This window comes from Dendronephthya gigantea, unplaced genomic scaffold (assembly GCF_004324835.1).
Source record: "Dendronephthya gigantea isolate DGI-Jeju-01 unplaced genomic scaffold, DenGig_1.0 000178F, whole genome shotgun sequence".
Lineage (NCBI taxonomy): Eukaryota > Metazoa > Cnidaria > Anthozoa > Malacalcyonacea > Nephtheidae > Dendronephthya > Dendronephthya gigantea.
Genome location: NW_021163188.1, coordinates 197,813 through 222,001, shown reverse-complemented (window position 1 = coordinate 222,001; position 24,189 = coordinate 197,813). Strand labels below are relative to the sequence as shown.

Sequence of the window (24,189 nt, the reverse complement as noted above, 5' to 3'; positions counted from 1 at the left end):
AGCGTCTTTCTAAATGATTTAATAATGTACTCAAATTAATGATCTCTGATAGTCTGGTTAATTAATGATATTACCAAGGCATGTAAATGATGTAATTGCGAAATTTTGGAAAATCATTGCGCAAAAATCGAGCTGAGAATCGCACTGGCTAATAAGCATTCCTACCATTAAAATACAACACATAAAGTCAATGGCAAATATGGTCAACTATTGACAACCCTTGAACTAGTACATAGAACTAGAGAGTTTATGACTTCCTATGAAGTGTGATATCATCACATGCGTAGGAGAGCACGTGTATGAAACGCCTATAATGCCTTTAAACTTCTAAGCTTCTTATCACTAAAGCTTTATTTTTGACATGCATGCCTAACCTAATGACAACTAAAAAGCCATTCCTTTTTCTTGTCTAGTTCTTTAAGAATTAGTGCATTATGAAATTGAAAAGTGATTCCTGGCTGGTACTGAAAGTATTTTGATTAATCTGTGGAATACAGAAGCGGTAAAGTCCATTATTTTATTTTTCAATCTATTTCGTTTCTCTTTTTGCAAACCATTCATCACTTTTGTCTCTATCCATTGCCTAAAATGATACAAAGAAATGGAAAATAAAATAGGAAGAAATTCAGAGGCTTCCCTATGCTTAATTTGATTACCTCTTCCAATAAATTTTTTGCTGTAGGATCAACCTGTGAAAGATCCCGGAATGCCTCATCACCAACAAAACATATTTCATGGCCATCCTAATAAAATATTTCAGGCTATAAGTAGATTGTTAGGCAATCATGTACACAAAAAATTTAAATGTTTCTTTTGGTTCATTTATATGCATGTATATAAATGTGATAAGATCATTTGTTAATAATAATTTTAATAGATAACTTTTGTCAAGAAGCTGCTGTGTGTACTCTATATCTCCATATATATGAAAATTATTAAAGACGCACCACATCAGCTAAAATGATGACCTCAACAGCTGCTTTGCCAGGAGTATCCAGACGTACCAGGGGGGTGATGATGACGTGACCTGCCTCTTTAACCTTTGCCTGAATTTCAGGTAGTTCATCACGTGGGCAACTGAATGCGATCCTACCAAACCCTGTTGCATGATCCACAACTTGCCCTGCAAGGCTAACTAACTCTAACTTACACTGGTCATCACCATACCCAAGTAATACTCGGTCACTTTGCTGTTTATACAATTTCATTCCCAATAACTCATGCCAGTATTTCATTGATGTTTCAAGATTTGATACACCCAACGAAATTTTATCAACAGGATCTAAAATTAAAGTAAAATCAGGTGGTTACGCATACAAGTTACTCCAATATAAGTCATCATAAGTAGTCTTACCTTGTTTTTTATTTTCATCAACAAGGTAAAATGTATATCCATCTGGTGAATGAGTTTTGTATGTTCCATTACCCATGTCATCTAATGGCGAATTTGCATCATTCTTGAATCTCTTTACAGCATCACTTGAGAAAACTGTCAGACCCTATATGCATGTTTAGATTTAGATCACAACCCCATTCAATGGCTATTCGATGGATCCAATATTTGAGAATGATAATGCATGAATGGAACTTATTCACTACCTGGAAATCATTGCCCAACTCGTATTTTTTAATGCCATAATTATATGTTAACTCAACAACAAAATGGTTGTCTTCAGCTCCAAACCCTGCCATTGTTTTGCTCCACTTGCCATCATATGGTCTAAATAACATGAAATAATGTAGCATGCACTTTGGAGGGCTAAGACCACCCTCACCCTGCCCTCTTAGGCTGCCACCCCTAAATGATGGAATTAAACCATATCTCTATCTGATATTTATATATATACCCATTACATGAAGCTTTGCAACCTTCTTCAAACTCCTCATGTCGCAAAACCTGTCAAATAAGATAGATACATCACACATTGATTGTTACAAATTAGTTTGAATCTCGCGTGCAACAAGTATACAACTATACATATGATGATATGAATATGTTTTCTTACCTTTAAACCAAGCAGGTCTCTATAAAACCTAGCATTAGCTTTGCGATTGCCGATTTTAAAGACAAAATGCAATGCTCGCCTGGTTGACATCTTCAAAAGAGATCAAAATCAAGATTCGATACGTTGTGTAACAACTAAGAAGTATGTGTCCAGTTTCATATAACCGTCTGTGGTCATAGGTTGGCTAATTTACATACGTCAAATCACGCGGGGTTTGCTCACACAGTGTAAACGGGCGTTAACGCTATCACTCGTAAAAACCTTTGGTGCAACGATTGCAAAGATCTGCAGGTTTAATTCTGTAAAAGTAGCCTTACTTGAAAAATGTACAGGTGTTGAAGTGTGGTTATGGTATGTGGGCCGTGGGGACAAAAAAATTTAGGTGGGGGTGTCGAAGGATGAATGACCAGGAAGACGATTGTGATCACCATTAGGTTTAGAACACAATAAAAATATTTCTGGGATTTAAATTATCGATTTACCACTTGAGAACTCATTACCGTCATCACTAGGGCAAGATGTGTTGTGAAATAGCCAAGTCAAATTGAAATGATAATCTTGCTTGGCCCGAGGCCACTTTTTTCTTCCTAAAGTATCGTCTCACCTGTCCAACCAAAATTATCATTTCAATTTGCCCATCCCCCGAACATTTAGCCCGGTGAGCAAAGGACAACATTTTAAAAAACTTGTGTAAGAATTATCTCATATATTATGTACACGTAAAAGTTTTAAGAGTCCAGTGATGAGATTCACTTTCTTCCAGTATGGATGCATGGGTCAGTTCTTGTCATGCAGACATGTCTAAGGTCAGTTTTACTGTATCAGGAATATGCCATGGTAATGGTTAGTAAAAAATATAACTTCCAACAGAGTATTTAATTCATATGAACTTATAGCGCTGGTTGCCAATCCCCCGCGGACTTGAGTGTTTTCTACCTTGATAGAGGTTTGCCAACGGATACTGGTTGTCTGTTGTCGGTGTAGAACAACGGATGTACTCTATAGTGAGAGATGATCTCTGAAAGTTGATCAAAACTTAGTTTTCCAATCTGGAGTTTCCCTGATGAAGATTTCTCGATCGGAAAATGGTGAATTCTAAAACGAAAACACAACAAATAATAAACATCTGATTTACTGGTAAAACTATACTGAAATAAAGGAGAGAATGGACATCAGAAAAGACGAGGTCTGTTGAAAACATTTAGCAATGCGATATATTTTTTCTTCTTCTGTATAAACAGTTCTAATATAGATCACCGTCCAATTTCTCAATCTCGTACTATTGTCAAAGACACAAGCTTTATAAAAACATATTAGCACAGAACATATTACTTTTCATTGAACTTGATAGAAAGAGCATAAGATCCAACCTAAAAAAAAACAACCAAGTTTAGAGAACGTCCATTAATGAATGACATGGAAACTTACAAAAAAATACGCCTACCCTTTGCACACTCTCTCTCACGATAAAGTCCAAATGTTTTCCGTGCTAAAAAAAAGACAATGATGTTGCAATTAAAGGGAAGAAATAAGAGTTTGATTCGTTGAGGTTTAGAATACACGGCCTAAAGGTGTTTGATAAGACAGTAGTTTTACTGCCACCTTAGGATAGTTCAATTACCTTTCCAAACATGTCTTCACATTGGTCTCTGGACATTTTACCAACAAACCACTGATTACCAAAACCTAGAAAAAAAAAATCTCTCGTTAACATAAAACACATCTTTAACTTTGACGGCAAAAGGTTTTTTATTACCTTGTAAAGATAGCTCGGGAATTTTGCCATTGCGTGCTTCCTGTTTCATGAAAAAATAAACATTTAGAAACAAAAAAACCACAATGATGATTAAAGATCATCTGCGCTTTGAAATATACTTTCACTCACCTTCAGGTCCCCCCAGTAAACAACAGGAACCCATCCCTCTATTCCCTTGAGTTCGATAAACCACCATCCAGTTCCTGCTTTCTTTATAAGACGTCCAACGTCGCCTTTTTGAAATGCCAGCAAATCAGTCTGGCCAGGATTATAATCAATCAGGGCTACAACTGAACTACTGTGTCGCGGTGCTGCAATATGGAACACAGTAGGTACACATAAGGATTAATAGGGTCATTCTCCGATCAGTCTTTACTTGCGCGCAAAATAAGAAGCCTGACAAGGCAATGCAACGCAGGGAACGGAGAATCGACCGATAAATTCAAACTTCCGTGAGTTATATACAATTTTTATCAGAATTTACCTGTAGGAGACTTTGGAGCATTGCTCCTGGGAGCCGGTATTGGTCTTCTCATTGACGGAGGCGTAGTGAATCTGGGCAAAACTTTCAAAGGTTCCAAGTTATTTTATTTGAACATTCCTCAATCCTCGTTACTCTGCTTGTTGTATTAGTATCGTCTATCTGATGAGGCAGTTCAGGGCAGAGCAGGTCTGAGGGGACTAATCCTTCTTCATATGGCGGGTTCATTGTCGCAACTTTCCAAAAGCAACCATCTGGCATGACCTTGATGACTTGAACCATGTCTCCTTCACGAAGGATAAAACCGTTTTTCTGATAGTCTTTTCTCATCACGTGAACGTTTATTGCCTAATATTGGTGAAAATATGGGTGTTTTAGTGCAGAAATACTCAACAGTGAACCTTCTTTGTTTGTATCTATACTACCTGAAAAAGATGGTGGTGAAGTGTGGGGAATGTTCTACCATGAACTGTCGTGTTTTGTGACTGACTAGTTGAGAAGAAGAAGAGGACGTACCTCTGAGTCCCGACCTTCGTGATAATGAGGTGTTCCATTCTTAATCACAGGAACATTGACGTAATTTATCTACAATCAATGAATTCACGATCAGGATATCTGGATCTTTCAAAGAAATTGTTTATAATTTATTAAAACAAATACCTTCTCGGTTGTGTTATTATTTGACTCATCATTTCTGCAAAAAGAACGACAGACAAGCTGCATGTGAGCAATATTTCGAGATATCTTATAATGAAGTTGAAAGGTCTCAAGTGATTCTCACCTCAGATGTTTTGGAATAACTTTGGTATATTCCACAGAACTGTTCAAAGACAAGAAAAGTTCTTGTTGTTACATTTGATATACGAGATTTTTGAGTCTCTCGGAGGCTGTGACATCTTACCTATCCGGGGGGCTGAATCGCTCTGGTTGGCGAATATTTCCACAACCTGGAAAACATCGACAAGATTATATTTCAATAAATCTTCCAAATTTGAAATTTTCATTGTTCCATGCAATATATAGCTCAAATGCTGTTAAATAAACAACCTCAAAGCCATCTTACCGTCAGCACTGGATTCGCTGTCGCAACTCTTCTGTGAACTTCTGCAACATTCAAAGACGTTCTTTCATTAGCAAGTTTACAAAAATCCATGAAAAGATTAGAAAATTACAAGAAATCTTACGTTCTCGGGGGCGCCTCTCTTTCCCTTCCTGAATATTTCTTAGAAAATTGAATAATGGATTTACGATACTCGTTCATCGGATCCTGAAATTGTTGACAATGACAAAAAAAATTGTATTGAGATTCCAGATCGTCTTTTTTAAAGAACGACAGATATCATACTTCGTAATAAACTGATGCTTTCTTTATGGTCAAGCTTGACGCGGGACAAAGACCAATTTTATCGCTGTATAATGACCTGAAATACGAGAAAAATTGAGAGAACTTAGTTTGAAGTTATAGATCATGTCAAATCACACAGTAAACCGTAATGAAGATACGCTCCCTCCCCTCCCCTCCCCTCCCCAGCGGCAAATCATTGAACACAATTTTCGTATCTCTCAGAAGCTGAGATGCCAAGGATGACCATGAATTGTCTGTTGAAGAAATTCACGATCCAAGAAATATTTGGACGTACCTGACTTGCCACCAGCCGAAATTACTCATTGCCAGGACTTCCACTTCCTCTCCGCACTTAAAACTCATTTCATCAGGACACTGTGCTACATAGTCTTTGACCGCAGTATAAATATCTGAATGGAGAATCACGGATTTTAGGTTTGATAATATTCCTTAGAATCTCTTCTTTGTTGGTCGAGGTATAAAGATTAATTGAATATACTCTTTACACGTGGTGCTTCTTTCGGTGCGATTTTCCTCTTTTAATAGATGTGAACAAGTTCATAGTTATCAATGCTGGGATGTCTATGTGTGGCGTTATCTGAACTCAGTAACTTATCCACTCATTCATATCCACCAAAAGAAGAAAGTCGCACGTGGATCGCAGGTAAACAGGCCTTAAAAGTTTGCTAAGTGAGATATGGAAAATTGAAGGTTTACATACTATCAGGACCAGCGACATCTTGCCATTCTTCTCTTGTGTTGGTCATTGCTTCAACTGGCTGCAGGAAAGTAGCTGGAGTGAAACCACTCTTCCCTTGTTGGTTGGAGACAAGCCACCATCCTGTGATGTAAAATGGATATTAGAGGCTAAATCTTTAGTTCGTTGTCTAATTGTTTAAATCATGATGTTTTACCAGACGTATTCTTTTCAATAACGGTAACAATCTCTCCCTCGACAACTGAGAGTTCTCCTGTTCCACCAGCATCAAATGCCGCGATGGATACATATTGATCAATTTCATTGCTCATTTCTGCATTGTCTGAAATGTTGTTAGCTGAAAGACAAGAGAATACAATCAAACAGGAGGAAAAAGAAAATATAAATTTGCCTCTGGTTGAACGACTTACACGAAACTCTTTCAACAGGATCTTTTGTATTGTCACTTTTTTGAGAACTGCAAAGTTAAGATAAGGAAAATCTGTCAGAGGAACTATTCAATGTCTCCTGACTTCAATATTAGTTACTGGACTGGCAGAATCAAACGAGACTGGAAAAAGGTTTTTTTGGAAACACCATGAGCAAGCATTCCTGGTAAGGTAGGACGGATAGCACCATATTACATTAAACCTTCAAAATTTTAAAATACGTCATTTGATAACTTACTCCTCTTGATAAGCTTCGGCGTGAGCAACATCTGTACCAAGTTGAGCAAAAAATTTCAAAATTATTTCTTTTTCAGAAAGAACCCTCGGCAGAACTATAATTTTCTACAAACAAAGACAACAGAATGTGAACAATATTACAAAACTCGTCAAAATGGACGACGATTTCTGCATTTCAATTTTCATCATTTGCTTGGCGAAACTTGCTATAACGTCACGTGACAAAGGCGTGACATGCGCACTCACCTGACAAAACTCCGTCATTTGCTTCAATTCTTTGTTCATATTAAGACCAAAAAACTTGCGGCCAACATGTTGAAATCTTGCAACTAAAATACAAAAAAAATTTTCAAGAATATACTTTCGGGTAAATAGGATTTTAAAAAAGATTCTTTGACTGTTTTGAATAAAATTGTTTTGACAAAAACACATGATTTGGCAAAATGTTTAAGTGGTTAGGACGAATGTGAATTATTCAAGTTATTCGTGAAAGATTTCTTTGTTTATGTGGTGATGTTTTAAACAGGAACAATGGTAACGATTACAAAAAACAAACAATTTACGGGGAAGAAGAGAATGTGGTCAATGTGTTGCCATGACAATCTTCTGACGTGGGTTTAGGGTGTGACGTGTGAGACGGGTAGGCGGATCTATTCGTGAGATATTATACGATATCACAAGACCAAAGTGACATGAATATTCAAGCTTTGCTACAACAAAGAACTTGAAAGAATTGTTTGCAATTCATTTCGGTATTTTGCATGGCGGCGATGTCCGAAGGTATAGCCAAACTTCCTTGTTTGAAGAGGAAAACATAAACAGTGATGTAAATTAGACCAGCAACATCAACTTTTGGAGCAGCGAAGTCCAGCACGATGAAGCGACGTTTTTCTCTGCCTTTGGAATTAAATTGTATCGGCTTTTTTTTAGAAGTCACGTTGCTTTTCATTCCATGCAATGCGCATTTAATTCTGCGATAGTTTCGAACCGGAAGTTGAGAAATCAAGCGTGAGGATGAAATATCTGTTGAAAATATTTAATATTTTCCTAACCGCAAGTTTCCATAACTGGAAATAAGATTATATAAACAATATATTTCATCTTTACCAGGCAGTTCAGGAAGTATGATTACACTGCTGTAGCACTCCTTTACCACTTCCTTCAAAACGGACTACAAATGGAAAAGATTCAACAATGATTAACGCTGCTTTTTAAGTCGAAAGAACATACAAAATATGAAACAATCTTCACAGTTTCGACGTACGTTTAATGACACGACAGCTTATATAAGCAGGGCAACTAACTATTAAAATATTTTTTACAATAATTCGGGCAAAAATCGTGTATCTCAAATCATAATTCTTGTGTAAACTAGCGGTGCTTAGCGGTGCTGTATACAAACTACATTAAATTTCATAATCTTAGATATGTCAATAGAAGGGATTATCATCTTATCGCTGATAGATTGTGAAGGTTTAAAATATGCTTCGTGTCTGAGTCAATAAAGAGAATTAATAAAATAAGCTGACCGATCATGTTACAAACTTCCCTCTGGGTATTAAAAAGTCATTATGGTGGATTGCAAGGGAAATTTTTGTGACACAATCGAGCCAAGATTGGGCTATGAACGCACGCAACAGCCTAATTAGTTAAGGTAACTCGTTTAGGGCAGTGATAATAAGGTTGCTGACAGTGTGTTGCAAGCTTGCTTTAACACAATGCATTAGACCTTAATTCCGAAAGTATTAGTGATAATTGTATAAATAAATACAGGCATGAAACAACATATCAATTTGATACTTCACTCTGATCATATGCTCTGATATACTCATCTTTCACGCAAATCCCAGCAGGGATAATACAGTACATTCCCTTGTTTTCCATTCGTATTAATTTTAATTAATTGAACGAGATATTTGAGGTATTCAACGTGTTTTAATAAATCTCAGTTATTTCCTAGTATATACTTACGTGAAAATGAAACAGCATGGAATAACGCCTGAAGATAAGATGTTCATAACCATTTTCATAGGTTACTTTGATCACATATTCCTGCAATATATAGAAATATACTTGGCAATTACTTGAGGCAATATATTAAAACATGACCATATTCCTGTAGAAGATATATACGGACACAGTCGAAATATTGTTATATATTGAATCAATGATATATAACTTACAAAATGTTCTCGAAATTTCCCTTTTTGTGGCTTCTCAACACCAATAACTTTGATATCTTTTAAAATTTGATCACTCATGTCTCTAAGATGTGGCGATGATATTGTCTCGCAGTTCAATCTAATTCATCTTGAATCTAGAATGGTTGGACAACATCGCGATGAATACCAGTGTAATTGAGACACATTGAATAAATGCCAAACATCAATCAACGTTAGTATCTCTATTTTAATGTCACAGACTTGTCTATAGTGAAGCTTACCAGTAAATTATGGTCTTCGGGTTCTCTACCGAGTATTTCGTAATATCAAATGCAACACTTAGAGGTATGAACAACAAATAATGAAGAGCGGAAATGACAGCTATTTTATTATGCAAGACATCGTCATCATCGTCACTATAAGCTCTGGACTCCGAAGCAGAGATCTTGCTGAGCAATGAGCAATATACCCTAAAAAACAAGCATTTGCATAATAATAGCATCATTATAATTCACACTCGTCTGTTATGAACACGATTTGTCGTTTCTACGATTATATTTCCGGGGCGAAGATTTAAATGATAGAAAAAAAGATAATAAGGTCGAGAAATACAGATAATTTGTGATAGCTACAAACTCGTTTTTCGTCAGAGAAAATTTTTAACATAAATGATTTCGCACATACTTCTTTGTCTTAGATCCCCCGTTGCTAGACTTAAGAGGTACTTACAAAACTGTCTCTATAGTCTATATTGTCTCATTGATGCATCAACCTATTAGTGGAAATATTTCCTGCAAAACAATCATCACACATATTGAAAGCCCACAACATAATTTTAAACTTTCTATTTAAAAAGGTCTCTGAGTAAAAATACAACTCATAGTTATGGATATATATATATATATAAATATAATAATATATATATTAGTAATTATCTTATAGTTAAGAAAAAATAGCACTTCTATAGTTGAGAAATGATGATTTTTACATTAAAGATCTTTTACTTTAGAGTGAAGAGCCTGGACATGAACCTAAGTGACCATGCCATTATCTTTGTAATGTGGATTTTTGTTATAATTTGTTCACCAGTAAAATACAAAGATCCAAAGCATCTTTTGATTATTGTGTTATTCTTTATCGAATTTTCCTAGCTGACTCATTGATAATTCCAACTATATACAACACGATCCAATAATTGCATCTACATCAAGTACAATCACCTCGCTGTAGCTCCGGGGGGTGATGACGCTGTAGACTTACGGCCATTGATGGAGGCAGCAGTCCCATTGTTCGTCTCTTGTGTGTTGGCAGACCGCTGATTTGAAGAGCGATGTTTCCAAGGGCCTGACATACCATCTTCAACAACATCAAATTCTTCAAGTTCTCTCACGTGGCGATTATTCAGCTCTCGTTCCCGTTCCTTTCGCAGGTTCCGTAAATTTTTAGTTTCTTCATCCATCTAAAGATCATGAAATCAACTTTAGAGGCTGCTAAAGAGACTCATTGTAGGAATAGAAAACATAGCTCATACCTACCTTTTGTTCAAGAACAGCTCTCCTAACTGAGACCCTGTCCTGTAGTTCTCGTAACTCTCTTTCGTGTTGACGCATCAATTGTTCCGCTTGTTTTGCTTGATAAGCGCTCAGTAAATCTTGCTCTTTTTGAAGTTTTGATCGTAGACTTTCCTGTTCTTTCAACTGTTCTTCATCAAGTCTTAACTGAAGAACATATATTATATTATTTTCATTGAAAATGGTTGAAAGCAAAGATGAGCAAGGTAACTTACTGACTGACGTTGCAACATGTCGTAAATGCTCTGATCATATTGTAATTTAAGATCTGCCATTTTACGATTTCTATCCTCCTTGAACGATTCAATTAATTCCTTGTGGTTCTCCTTCGGCGCTGTTTGCAGAACTTGTTTCTGATATGCTTTGTATTGTCGATATTGGATCTTCACTGTGTCATGAAACTGTTTCTTGATTTTTAGTTCTTGCGCCTGAATGAAATATTAAACCGAAATTAAAATCCAGAAATCCAGAATATCAAAACACGATCGTCTTCGACGCCATTGCAAACCTTTAGAGTCTTTGGCTGTTGTTTCTGTTCCATTAAATGCCGTCGTTTCAGATCCAACTCTGCCCGTTTGTTGTATTCCATTTGATTGCTCCATTCTGTTGACTGCTGAGTTTTCTGATGGTCCAGTCTCATCTTCTGAATCATATCCAAATGTCTAAATTCCATCTCCTGGGTACATTCATGATGACGAACTAACATCGAGTGTGCTTGATCCTTCTGACTTCCTAGTTTATCCATTTCCTGAGGAAGAAAATTTGTAATCACTTAAACTCTTATCTAATCCAACTCAACTCTAATCTAATCCAACTCAACTCTTGTCTAATCCAACTCAACTCTAATCTAATCCTTGTCGTAATCCCCTAAACTCTAAACCATTTGCATCATTAAGTGTATTCTCACCAACCTCGCGAAGTAATTTTCCCTCAAGTTCGTGTCGATGTAAAATTTGCTGACGTCGAAACTTCCTTATTTCTGACTCCAGGAAATCTTTATGTTCCTTGAGTTTTGTCTGCGTAAAATGTTGTTGATCTGCGGCAACTTTGCCTTTCTCATCCCGATATTTAGACATGTCTAGTTTGCCTTCACGTACTTCCTGAAATTATTCATCAAAGAAATAAATTCAAGTCCTTCACCTTGGTGTAAGCAAGCCTCTATCACATGGTGGTTGAATATACAGAAGACGAAAACTTGAAGGATAATGCATTGTAATCATACAGTGTTCTTACCTTTTTCAATCTTGTTTTATTATTCTTGTAAGCTGTCTTCTGTCTTGTCGTGCAAACCTTCATCTCGTTATCCTGCTGCTCTTTGATCTGTTTCGTTAGTTTTCTTTCATCCGTTGAGAACTGACGAAGCTTCAAAAGAAACAAATATTCAGCAGGAGGTACATGTGCATCATATAACTCTGGACAAGCAATTCATATTCTTTCACTACGACCATTTTATCGCAGGATTTCTATCCGTAGGAAAATCCTACTAGGGTCAACTATCAAGTTATCAACACAAGTCCCACGCTTACCCTAGAGTACGTACAAACATTGATTACTTAACAAACCTTTTGATCAAAATCAGTTTTGTGTTTGCCCTTCAGTTTCTCCATTTCTCTTTCAAATTGATGAACTTGTTGTTCGTATTCACGATCAAGTTGCTTTTTATGTTCGTTCATTTCATTTTTCAGTTTATTTTCTAGTTGTAAAAGTTGTTTCTGATGCTGCTGACGCATTTGTTTATAAACATTCATCTGTTCTCTGAAGTCATCGTTTGACTGGTGTTGTTCCCTCTGTCTGAGAATAGCGTTGATTGGTCGTATTGTCGCAAATCTTTCATCTTCTTCTCCATCCTAAACAAGAAAACATGTTCAAGCATTCCGCATGATGATGAATGATGATGATGGATGCTGTTGTGATCATGTATTACTGAAAAATATGAATCAATGTGATGTATTGAATGAAGATGTTTCTGGTTAAAGGTCCAAACAAAACACAACCAGCCTTCCACACCCAAGAAAAACAAAATCATAAAAAAATTTAACTGCCTTTTGTATTGATCTACCTGAGACAGATTCATTCAAGACTTTTACATACTTTTACCTTTTTCGGGGTAAAGAGACTAATGACATCATCGTCTTTGCCTTGATCATGATTCTTTTCTGTTGCTTTGTCAGTCTTGGCCTCAGCTGTAGCACCAGGTAAGCTCTCAGTGCTGCTGTTGTGGTTACTAGATATCGAACTGTTATGACTTTGAACACTCGCTGTCTTCCTGTTCGTCACTTCAACCTATGAATGAAGAAGAAAAGGTCATCAATGCCCCCCAGTATCACCAACATTCCCCAGTATCATCAACGTCCCCCAGTGTCTTGAACGTCCCTCAGTAACGTACACAGACATTGATGTCAAATGCCACAAATGACTGAATCTTTAGCTTATCAGTTAATAATTATATTTTAGACAAACAACGAGCGACATAATTTAGCAATAATGAAACTATTTAAAACCAATTAAACTACTTGTATTTCTTTTTATTGTTTAATAGATATTCCTTAATATTTAAGTAAATAAGCACCTCTGAATGTTCAGAATCGCCGTTATATTTAGTTGTTTTATCAGATTTAATACTCGTATCATCATTTAGTTGTACCGAGGACATTGTGCTGGAGAAAGATGACATCTAGATAAGGTAATATTATTTCATTTGTTATCTCTGGTGCAATGATCACCTTTTTAATACAGATGACGATAAGAAGGTTGATTTAGGGAAGATCATTTCATAATACGGATTTTTCACAGAGATATAGCGTTTAATAGCTGAAGTTAAGTTCTTTTAAAGACAAACTAAACCATTTAACGATATTCTTCTTTTTAAGATGGAACCAGAGATAAGATGCATGACAATAAAACTACCAAAACATATGGTGATGAAATAATGAAACATGAAGTATCTAAGGTACCTGTGAACTGGCGTCATCATCAAAAGAACTGGAAGCCTCAAGACCTGAATTTCCTTCATTCATAAATATTTTTTTCACTCTTTTATAATTCATATTATCTAAAGCACGGACTTGGCTCTTCGTTCTTTGAACCAGTTCTTTTAAAATATTTTTTTGTTGGCTTCTATTCAAGAACTCGTGCTAAAACAATAAAGAATCATTACTCAGTCCTGAATTCACACAGCACAAACCTTTACCACTGACCGCCGTGGAGGAATCATGAAGAATCCTGGATTATTCAAGGTTGCTTCAATGTGCATTCCTCTAAGGATTTATCACTCTGTAACTCTGTCTTTATACTTACAGACGCAAGTTCCTGGCTGTTTGGCCTGTCAGGAACATTCTTTTCCAGACATTTACTGATAAACTCTTTAACTCCCAGACCTGGTAGGTAGAAGACGACAAAATACCATCAGCTGGGTGTCACGATGGCAGAGCACTACGGGAACAGTTTTTACTTACCAACCGTCCGTCGTGAGGGCCGGAGGATCATTCTGGGCGATGTGATATAGCGCACTCATTGCATTCATATTGAATAACGGAGGTTTACGTTCGGCTACGAATGATAGCAAAATGATGTCATCAAATGCATTAACTTTAACAGATTAGCCAATCACAAGTCCTTTGGGATAAGATGAACCAATGAAATGAAATATCTCAGACAAATCAACCAATCATGAGTTAGGACTTACCTAATTCAATACACGTAATTCCCAACGACCAAATATCAACCTAAATGGTCACAATAAAAATATTTTACCACATGCAGATGTCCGAATTATAGTAGACAGAGAGCTAGAGAGCATTGTTTTAACACACAGTTCTAAATGATATCCTACCTTTCCATCATACTGGCCTTCATCCATGGCCAGAATGACTTCAGGAGCCATCCTAAAGTAATTGAAATAAAATGTTATGTGGGCAAACATATCATCCAAACTTTAGCCGGTGCAGGCAGGCAGTCAGGATATCAGAAAGTACAACAATTAAGAACTAATTTCCCATGATCGCCACATATACATCACTTCTGTATCCTCTACAGGCTACGCTTTTAGGTGTGTGCCCCCCCCTCCCCCATACCACAGCCCCATTGAATCCACCCCTGCAATGACCCCTGTGTGCCCCCCCCCCTCCATACCACAGCCTCATTGAATCTACCCCTGCAATGACCCCTGTCCCATCAACTATAGTTCACTGCCCCTGCCTTATCCCCATTGTTTAGGCACGGGAATAGTGGATCCTAGGAAGGGATATCACATACCAGTATGGTGTTCCAACAAAAGAATTTGCAGGCGAAATAATGGATGCTGAGCCAAAATCAGCTGCAAAATACAATTGAAAGGATTTAATTTTGGAAATATCATTAATTTTATAGCTTTATATTATAAAAAAGAATGTTGCTAACCTAACTTTACAACACCATCTTCAGTGAGTAGAACATTACCAGCTAAGAAAAGATGAATAAGATGTAATATTCTGCGGCGATCACAACTTCACAGTGAATAATAAAAATATCGACTTACCTTTGACGTCACGATGAATTTTATCATTGGAATGTAAATATGATAATCCCTAGTAAGAAAAGTAATCATTCAAATCAGAACTTCATGAAAAGTCTTAACATAAGATGTGTATTTTATAAGAAACTTCACATACATTCAGAGCTCCCTTGCAAACAGCTGCAATCTCATTCTCTGCAAGAGGTTTCTTGTGGACTGTTGTGAGAGGAAAAAAAGATTAATTTATTTTGTCATCTAATGAAGTTGCGAAGAAAATGAAGAGAAATTACCTTCCAAAACATCGGAACAGGACCCAACACAATACTCCATGACAAGCTGTAAAAATGGATGAAATTACTTTGACATGGTACATAAAAATATTCATGGTGAAAAAGCATGCTTTGCTGGTCATGGGTATGGTTATGCATCAGAGTAACCAAGTGGTGCAGTGGCTGCTGAAGTGGTACAGTGCCCCCCACCTAATTATATATTGACCAATATGATGAATCCAGGTTTCAGTTTGTTAGCTTGCAATGCACCCAGATGTGTCCTAATTTAGTAATTTACAATGTCTAATACTACTGGAGTGATACTGGCAGTTAATGAGTGAACTTACCCATGCCGTGTGCTCTTTAAGATAGCAGCTTTTGTAACTGATTGTATTCTCGTGTTTACATTGCTTCAAAAACTTCACTTCTCTAACAATATCTGCCCACTTTTCTGCACTTTGTTTGCCACTAAATGACATCTTTTTGATGGCCACCACCTCCCCTGTCTTAACATGTTTTGCCTGTGAAAATAAAACAATTTTATGTGAGTTTACTTTGATGACTGATGTGTTAAAATTCATTAGCTTCAGCATTTAATACTGACATTAATTTCTAGTTTGGTTACATATGGGATGGGACTAAATCACATGAAACTCACATAATAAACAGCTCCAAAACTTCCATGTCCAATTTCTTTCAAGTCTTTAAATTGTTTCTCAGGATCATGGTCGGTGAATAACCCAGCGCAATCAGGATTCTTATGAAATCCAACTTTACCAGAGGGCATAGCCACATCAGGCTGACACTGCCAGGAAGCTACTACAAACTGTAATTTTTTCATCACATTATTAATTATCAACCCAAGTATACCTAATAGCAGTGACTCAAATGGGCTACTGTTGGATAAATGCCTCCCTGACTGCTTTGTAATGTAACAGAACTAGTAAAAACAAACAACTGTAGTGTATATATATCATATATGTACTGATCTATATATATACTTGATGTCATTGTTGCTGTTTTGAAATTTATCTTTTCGTTTCACTAAACTCTTGCGGTGTAAATATTTTATGTACCTAGCCTCACATATCAAGAGAAGTATCAATACAGAAAATGAATGCTTGATGATAAAATGGTGTCTAAATCAAGAGCATATTTCCTTAGAATATTTCCTTGAAAAATGATGTTCAGTTTTGACTATATTTGATATGTGCACAATCCCTGACAAAACACAGACAAAGACAATGAGACATTGAACAGTGATTTGTCACGTAGGACACAAATTTTGTAAAATGGTTCACTAAACTTACAATACAAAAACAACATAACCAACAGGAAGTTTCATTTGCTTATATAATTTTACTATATTGAAAAGAAACAAGGAAATTATATTGAAAGGAGTAAGAAAAAAACACTAAGTAGCCACTTAAAATGCATGGATGATCACACACTAGTATTGTGTATATTAATTGTAATTATTATGAAAATTCTTAACAAGCTAAAATATGACAAGAATTTAAATTGCCATAGTTTACTATGCAATTGTAGGATTAACAAAATGCTTCAGAGGAACTTGAGTAAAATATAAGAGGAACTTGTGAAAAGGTTTAAAAATAAAAATGAGAGATAAATAAGTGTCTTGACTTTTTATATTGAGATAACTTCCTTAAAAAGCACAAGTTAATTTTTATATCTAACATAGATCTATGATGATAACAATAAGATAGCAGGTACATTCCATTTTATATAGATGATTCACTTCAAAATGCGAGTTTGTCTGTTTTGTGTATAAACTAAGGAGAAATTTAAAATTAGAAACACTCAAAGGATTAGATGGCTAAAGTATTTCTAAATTCTTATAGTGTTTCATAGACACAAATTTACAATATTTAAGGAATTTTAGACAGCAGGGCAAACTCTAACATTATATAACTACACAGCATCAAGTCTATTAAAGGTAAGCCATTCTCTTTGAAGCATTTAAATGTTTCCAGAATATCCTTAGGCTTATGAATATTGACTCAAATTACTAGTAAATATTAGCCAGACACCTTTTAAATATAGCTTTTTAATGCAAGACAAATTTGTGAAACATATCAGAACTAAAATAATCATTACTCATATTTAGAAGGGCTTATTTGGCTAAATAATACCAGACCTAAATTACACTGCAATATAAAAAATGTTTCTGGGAAATTATATAACATTTTGAAATATTTATAAGGAATTATTGTATGATCAAAGATTGTGAATCTCATAGGTACTTTATATATTTCTCAATGACAATTAATGATGAATGGTAAAATGATGCACCTTAGATATATACAAGCCAAAATCTTACATTTTAATAGACATATCGAGTTAATAATTTATCTTATAACCCAGACCAATTATTATCTCATAACTGAACAATAAACAATGTCTGTAAAAGCTGTCTTTGGACAAAAACAACGTGACTATGCGATTGCAGATGTCAAAAAACTAGCATGAACAAATTTTCTTTGTAAAATTTTTAAATCATTATTGATAAGTAAATACGGTGATGAACTGTTAAAACACAGTTTTGGGAGATGAAGTACACACAATATATTATGAACAGTAATTATCTGTTAACATAGAGAGAGAGAGAGAGTCACAGAGGTCAGGCCACGAAGGAAAACATGTTTTAAGCTTAAAAGATTATAAAATATACATTTGAAACACACTACAATAGCTGGTTCTAAAAAACAGGTCGCTTTGTTCGTCTAAAACATCATGAACGGTCATAGAGAATTCTACTTTCACTTGCTTCTAGCTGTCTTTTTAATTAACTAAATCTTTAAGTAAAAACTGAAGTATTTACGCTTTAAACTAGGGTAATATTAACCACGCAACAGAGCTCTACGAAGCTTGAAATGACTACATAAATATGTCAATAAAAATTTACTTCCTTTGAGAAACTTTATACAGTTAAAAGGGAATTTTAAGAGTAAAAATCGCCAGAAATTCGCACTTAAAGTTATTTGAATGTTTAGTTTCATCTCAGTTACTAAACAAATCGTCTTTGAGTGCGAATTTCGACGCGAATCTGTGAATAAAACAAGGTTGTGTATTCCCAAAATATGGCACTTCAGGAATACGGCTGTTTATTCTCTCTCAGTAGGCTAATGGCGCTTTAAATACAATTCAAACAAACTGTTCTTACTTACTTTTCTTGTTACCGTGAGCAAAGCTTGGAGACATTAACCGAAGCGAGTATTTTCAACATACAATTCATTCAAAATATTATATTTTCAATGTCAATATTTTTTCCGAATTTAGAAAACGAAGCTGGGCTGGTCGCTCGACCCAGACTCCTCTCTTGTCTTAGCGCAGAGATCGCTGACATCATGTGACGCAGTATCAAGGTTCGTCACCTTACAATGCATCATCAATGTAGATCTAAAACTATTATACTAATCTTACAATCTCAGTATTATGGAAAGCCCTAGTAATCTGGTAAATCCTAGTAATCAAGTAAATCCATGTAATCAAGTTATTTTTGTGACCTCGCGGACCGGGATTACCAGGATTCGCAGCCATTCGTTTGATTACCAGGATTTACTTGATTAATTGGATTAACTTGATTACCTGGATTCCAGGCTAAACATAACAAACCTTAGGTCAACACTCACAGTTATCAGGGCAAGAAAAACCCTACAAAATACACAATCTTTTCTTATATTTAGGAATTTTACTTTATCATTTATGAAACTGATAATATACATTAAATATCACATTTTTACCAGCGCGGAACGTAATTGTTACCCATAAGAAATTGACCGCCATTTTTTAAAGCGGTGATCTGTGTCCCGATAAATCTCCTCATCTACTAAACAAACGGCAAACCATCCTTCACAATATATTCTCTCATTTTTTCAGCCAAATATCCAGTAATATTCGGTGCCCAATTTGACGAAGAGTTATTTACAGATTCTTGAAAATAGGTTTCTCGTGAAAGCGTTCGCTCACCGTAAATACCACAAAGGAAATTCCTGGAAATGGATAATTATGATTGGATTGTTCTAAAATATTTGTCGAAAGGTTTTTCACAATGCAGAGTAACGTTCTCTTACCTCAAAGTAACGTCTCCTAGCTGCGGAGCATTCTTGAAATGGCTGTGCAAAGTTTTAGCTGCTTCGCAAAACACATGATCTGGTGCAAAGACGGGCTCTCGGAGATTACCTGAAAACAAAAATTATCAAATATGAATGTAAATGACTTTACTCAAGTGTCTATATCTTAACCCAGTCGCTTTGTAGAACATCAGCCGTGATAGAAACCTCATCTGTTGATAAACGTCTGTGTCAACGACGCCGGAGGGAAAATTTCCAACATTGAATTTAGGTCGTGTATTTCAACAAAAATTACAATACCTGACATGGTTTTCTCAAAATTATCGTAAATTAATAAATTGAACGGCACTTGGGCATCCTGATGAGAGCAAAACACAAAAGTTAGTGAATGTTGATGGAAGATGAAACTGAGGATTTGCAAACATTTACCAACCTGATAAATATGTTTTGCCGAATTCTTCATCAAAATGTCGAGCTCACCAAGCTGTGATAGAGATGAACTCCACTAAACACGTATTAAGGAATATCAGTTAACTTTATATCGCATTTGCCTGGATTTATCAGGTAATATATACGAGAAAATGCAAAGCAAACTTTACACTGGATAATTCTAACAGCTCTAAACTAATCTTCCCACTAATCATCGTCATTTATCAACCTTGCGTTACTTTATTGATTCGAATTTGTTCTTTCTGGAGATCTTGTATTGGTAAAATCTTATTGATTATGGAGTGAAACACTCTTCCACACTCACCAAAGATTTCACGGTGTCTTCATTCTGATAAAGGTCACATTTTGCGAGAAGAATTAGAACTATTTCTGAATGCGCTTGAACAAACAGATTAGCGTGAATCAATCCATCAACCTTTAAAAAAGATTCAAAATTAATGTGTTTTTAAGCGAGAGATAATGATGGAGTGTGTCGATCTTACCTCACAAAACTGTCCATGACATTCGTTCTGCTGACACTTGTTGCTATATTCTTCATCTTGCCTTTCATCAACATCCTGACACTCGATGTCCCTATTCATCCCAAGTTTACAAACATGTACCAGACCCTCCTCGTCTTCATCAAGAAGAGCGTCTATATCCTCATTGTTCATCCACTGTCCCTCGCAAAGCTCCTCCTCTGTATCATACATCCCATCCAATCCATCAAGAGGTTCCTCAGTATCCAATATTTCATCTGGCGTTCTATAACTATCTTCGGATGATGATAACTGATATGGTTCCTCAAGCGTCAAAGCATTTAATCTTTGATTAGTGACCTCGCGAGGCATACAGTCCGTTGATTGTTTCTCTATAACACCATCTTGCTCTTCACCTAAAACATGGTTCTTCAATGAAGAATCAACATCAATACTGTTGGACAATTTCCTCCGTTCCATGAAGTCGTTTTCTTTGCCAGTATTGCAAGCTTTGCTCAACTGATCATATTTCAAACGTTCTGTTTCCTCATCCTCTGAAACAGTTGGATTAACATCATCTGCGTTAGCATGTGCTTTGCCAAAACTTTCCCTCACCTCTTCTCCAGCAGTAACATGGTCCGAGTCATACGAGGTATTATCCTCATCTTTCTGCTCGTTCTGGGGTAAATTAGTGATATCATAATCGCGATTAGTCAACTCATTATTCGACGAATGTTTCGTTGGTTCCTTGTCAGCATATTCCAGGTCATTTTGCTCTCCCCTGATATCGTGTTTGCCCTCCAAATGACTTGCAATCTTATCTGTCTCCTCTGTTTTACAACATAGGGTAAAATTCCGACTTTTCTCTTGATATTTCACGTAAGAGAAACTAGCAGACGGTTGATCAAGATTGGTTGCAGCGCTGCTGTGAAAATCACTCCCTGTAACCTCGATACCACTTTCAGCTTCCACAACAGAATTCTGAGAAAGCTGAGGTTGGCTAGAATCAGCAGAGTTCCTAGAACACTCTTCTATTGCCTCTTCTATATTGTTACAATTCCTATCTTCTGTGGAAGGTATCAACGCATTTTCTTGACTCCTCTTGTTTTCCTTGCATTCAGAAACACTTTCATCACCAAACGAACTCCCTTCTTCCAATTCTCCATCAGTTTCTTCAATACACTTGCAACATCTAAAACCTTTTAATAATAAATCTTCCAACATTGCTTTACACAGCTTCGAACTGGAATTATCTGATGAATGGAGCGGATCTTTCTCACTCTGGGTTAACTCAACTTTAGGTTGAGGTGTGGTTGAACCAACTTTCCTGATATGCATTCTGGGAGTTCTACTCCTCGGTGTTTTATTTTCACTGCAACAACAACGAAATGGTTCTTCAGATGGAGATTGATAAGGAGAGTTTTCATTGTTTACCAGAATTTCTGTCAAGTCATTTCTTGTCAAATACACATTGAACAGCCGAACACCAAATGGTAGTTGGTAACCTGGGTATACAAAATTAGAGAACAATTCCAACCCATTTAGATGTATAATTGACAGAGTTGAGTGACTGGGTTTACAAATTCTATTTCAAAAAATCTATCTACTAGCAAGAAATCAAATCAATATAATCAATCATAATCAATAAACGATCATTGTTCTTTAAAAAAAGGCTTGGATGAAATACCCACCTGTTTCAATTGGCATTGCTGGATGCTGAGAAAACAAATAAAAATAAATGAGCTGAAATTATTCAGAGCAAGAATAACCATTTGTCAACTTACATGTTCCTGATTTGGTTTTAGTAATAAGAGACATCTTGTTATCGGGTCTGTTAAATGACTGCACAGAATACTAAAATATATATTGGTTAGAAATTTAAATACAGGAAATTACAAAGTTAATCTGTAGCAATTACATTAAAGTCATATCAGATCACATACAATCTATTATAAAGTATCGCTCCAGCAATAATCTGTGGTCGACGTTGACAAGATTCCAAGATGTGTGATGCTTTTAAAAAGTAAAAATTCAAATCCTGGAAAGAAGATATTGAGACAGTTTTATACCATGAAATTTTATAAAAAAACCTTTTTCACATTTCCTTACATTCTTCAAAGGTAGGTATGGAATAGGATTGAATACTGAAGGAAGATTGTCACCATAATTGCGAATGAATGCTAAATATTGCTCCCAAATCACATGAATTTCTGGGATAAACTTTTCCCTGTCATTGTCGCATTCCTAGGCAGCAAAGATAAGCAAAATAAGCAAAATTAAGACACACACCAAGACAAAAATTCAGGCATACTATCAATATTGAAGCAGTAATATTTACCAACTCAACTTGGTTAATAGATCCATGATAGAATGCAAAGAGGAAATATAATCTATCAACAGTGGCTAGTAAAGCTGAATCTGGTTCAAATGAATTCCCTGCCAATGCCTAGAGAAATATGTGACACAATTTTTCATACTCGATTATTCTGTACCTGGATATGTAAATAATTTTGATCAATTGATACAATAAATATAATTCTTACTAAAGAATATTTTCCAACATGTTTGACTGCAATTTTTTCATTGTCGAACCGAAATAACGCTGGGCATGAACCGAACACTGAATCAGTGAACTGAACGAGACCCATTAGCTGACCACATAATCTACACTGGTTGTCTATTGGCATCTAAAGCACAAAAGACAACTGTATTGGGGTATGATCACACAATGAAGTTCACAGCAATGCCCAGTTTTAGTCAATGTTTTCCCCTAGGGTGCTGAACCTAGTTTCTTTGTAAAAACCTGATATAATTATGGTGGATCAATCTGGCATCAGTCTATTACAGAGATTGATGCAAGTCTGGGAAGTGCAAGGGGGGGTAGCGGGGGCAAATACCTATAGGCCTGGAGTGCTCCGAATGGAGCCAAGCAAGAGGTAGTCTAGGTTATTGTTGCTGCTAATCATTCTGTATTCACATGAATTGGGGCTGAACTGAGTTAACCATGCCCAAGGCTGGCTTTTGTGAAAAAAATATAACATACAGAATGTGGATAAAAATAAATTATCGCATCCTCCAAGAGGTCCTCTTCTTTTTGCAGGAAATGACGATCATAGACAAAGAAAATTGATCCTTCGAATCTACAAAAAAATAAGAAATATAGGTCAGCTTCAGGGTGAATCATCTGAGACTTGATATATATGCAAACTAGGTAGGGTGAATTCTGATCCAAGGCTGGTTTGGTACACAGATGAGCAAACAAGCATTGAAAGAGAGAATCCTCTGCATACGGCAAGGATATGAAACTTTGATACTAACACTCGATTTTAAAAGTAGATTGGTAAATTGTATATAGTTTATATACGTGTATTCACAATTCACATACCTCAAATATTATGACATATATAAATAGTAAATACGACTAAATTTGATTTAAAAGATAAGCATTGAACAAAAAAAACCCGAAAGGTATAATCACCTATTTTGCAGCATTGCCTCCATGTTTTCAACGGTACATAACTATTTCTGACAAAATCTTTGAAATGTCAATTTTATTGTAAAAACACACACAAAAATATCGAACTTTCATTTAAAGACTCACATGACTTACCAGCTGAGAACGTCATGTAATATCAATAATTGTAGCCACATGTAACATGTTACTAATCATGATGCATAATATGATTAATATCCATAGGTATCGTTTTTAACTTATATATTTT

The 24,189-nt window shown here is 35.9% G+C and overlaps 5 protein-coding genes across 6 annotated transcripts; all 5 read right to left on the bottom strand.

Moving 5' to 3' along the window:
* Window positions 1-6: 6 nt before the first annotated feature.
* LOC114538283 (glyoxalase domain-containing protein 4-like) lies at window positions 7-2,145 on the bottom strand. Of its 2 annotated transcripts, XM_028559438.1 has the most exons (7): window positions 2,007-2,145; window positions 1,848-1,897; window positions 1,600-1,720; window positions 1,355-1,499; window positions 948-1,282; window positions 657-743; window positions 7-583 (listed from the first exon to the last, which is right to left on the bottom strand). In XM_028559438.1, the coding sequence occupies exons 1-7, from the start codon at window positions 2,094-2,096 to the stop codon at window positions 530-532; spliced, it is 882 nt and encodes a 293-aa protein (XP_028415239.1). In that variant the 5' UTR covers window positions 2,097-2,145; the 3' UTR covers window positions 7-529. The 2 variants fall into 2 exon arrangements, with proteins under 2 accessions (XP_028415239.1, XP_028415240.1); XM_028559439.1 differs by lacking the exon at window positions 2,007-2,145 and having other exon boundaries at window positions 8-583; window positions 1,855-1,889.
* A 320-nt stretch (window positions 2,146-2,465) lies between these two features.
* LOC114538307 (growth factor receptor-bound protein 2-A-like) lies at window positions 2,466-4,332 on the bottom strand. The gene is made up of 7 exons (XM_028559459.1): window positions 4,247-4,332; window positions 3,892-4,073; window positions 3,763-3,802; window positions 3,628-3,692; window positions 3,451-3,495; window positions 3,339-3,376; window positions 2,466-3,101 (listed from the first exon to the last, which is right to left on the bottom strand). Exons 1-7 carry the CDS (start codon window positions 4,296-4,298, stop codon window positions 2,939-2,941), a joined length of 585 nt encoding a protein of 194 aa, XP_028415260.1. The 5' UTR covers window positions 4,299-4,332; the 3' UTR covers window positions 2,466-2,938.
* On the bottom strand, window positions 4,317-9,582 carry LOC114538305 (neutrophil cytosol factor 1-like). Its single transcript, XM_028559458.1, has 18 exons — window positions 9,415-9,582; window positions 9,155-9,288; window positions 8,943-9,023; window positions 8,079-8,142; window positions 7,218-7,300; window positions 6,973-7,076; window positions 6,717-6,763; window positions 6,503-6,643; window positions 6,310-6,429; window positions 5,884-5,998; window positions 5,589-5,664; window positions 5,428-5,510; window positions 5,307-5,347; window positions 5,145-5,190; window positions 5,025-5,063; window positions 4,904-4,937; window positions 4,760-4,828; window positions 4,317-4,591 (listed from the first exon to the last, which is right to left on the bottom strand). The coding sequence occupies exons 2-18, from the start codon at window positions 9,230-9,232 to the stop codon at window positions 4,331-4,333; spliced, it is 1,482 nt and encodes a 493-aa protein (XP_028415259.1). The 5' UTR covers window positions 9,233-9,288; window positions 9,415-9,582; the 3' UTR covers window positions 4,317-4,330.
* Window positions 9,583-10,245: 663 nt separating this feature from the next.
* Window positions 10,246-16,385, bottom strand: LOC114538244 (serine/threonine-protein kinase TAO3-like). Its single transcript, XM_028559393.1, has 21 exons — window positions 16,124-16,385; window positions 15,813-15,986; window positions 15,487-15,532; window positions 15,354-15,412; window positions 15,221-15,269; window positions 15,103-15,144; window positions 14,959-15,019; window positions 14,537-14,588; window positions 14,390-14,429; window positions 14,160-14,253; window positions 14,002-14,092; window positions 13,659-13,838; window positions 13,274-13,378; window positions 12,802-12,987; window positions 12,267-12,551; window positions 11,938-12,066; window positions 11,616-11,804; window positions 11,213-11,452; window positions 10,920-11,132; window positions 10,669-10,851; window positions 10,246-10,592 (listed from the first exon to the last, which is right to left on the bottom strand). The coding sequence occupies exons 1-21, from the start codon at window positions 16,304-16,306 to the stop codon at window positions 10,350-10,352; spliced, it is 2,844 nt and encodes a 947-aa protein (XP_028415194.1). The 5' UTR covers window positions 16,307-16,385; the 3' UTR covers window positions 10,246-10,349.
* Window positions 16,386-19,224: 2,839 nt separating this feature from the next.
* Window positions 19,225-24,031, bottom strand: LOC114538272. The gene is made up of 14 exons (XM_028559423.1): window positions 23,946-24,031; window positions 23,511-23,607; window positions 23,011-23,154; window positions 22,806-22,913; window positions 22,577-22,711; window positions 22,411-22,505; window positions 22,252-22,321; window positions 22,159-22,183; window positions 20,492-21,972; window positions 20,314-20,424; window positions 19,993-20,064; window positions 19,860-19,917; window positions 19,560-19,668; window positions 19,225-19,478 (listed from the first exon to the last, which is right to left on the bottom strand). Exons 1-14 carry the CDS (start codon window positions 23,966-23,968, stop codon window positions 19,316-19,318), a joined length of 2,691 nt encoding a protein of 896 aa, XP_028415224.1. The 5' UTR covers window positions 23,969-24,031; the 3' UTR covers window positions 19,225-19,315.
* Between the last annotated feature and the right edge of the window lie 158 nt (window positions 24,032-24,189).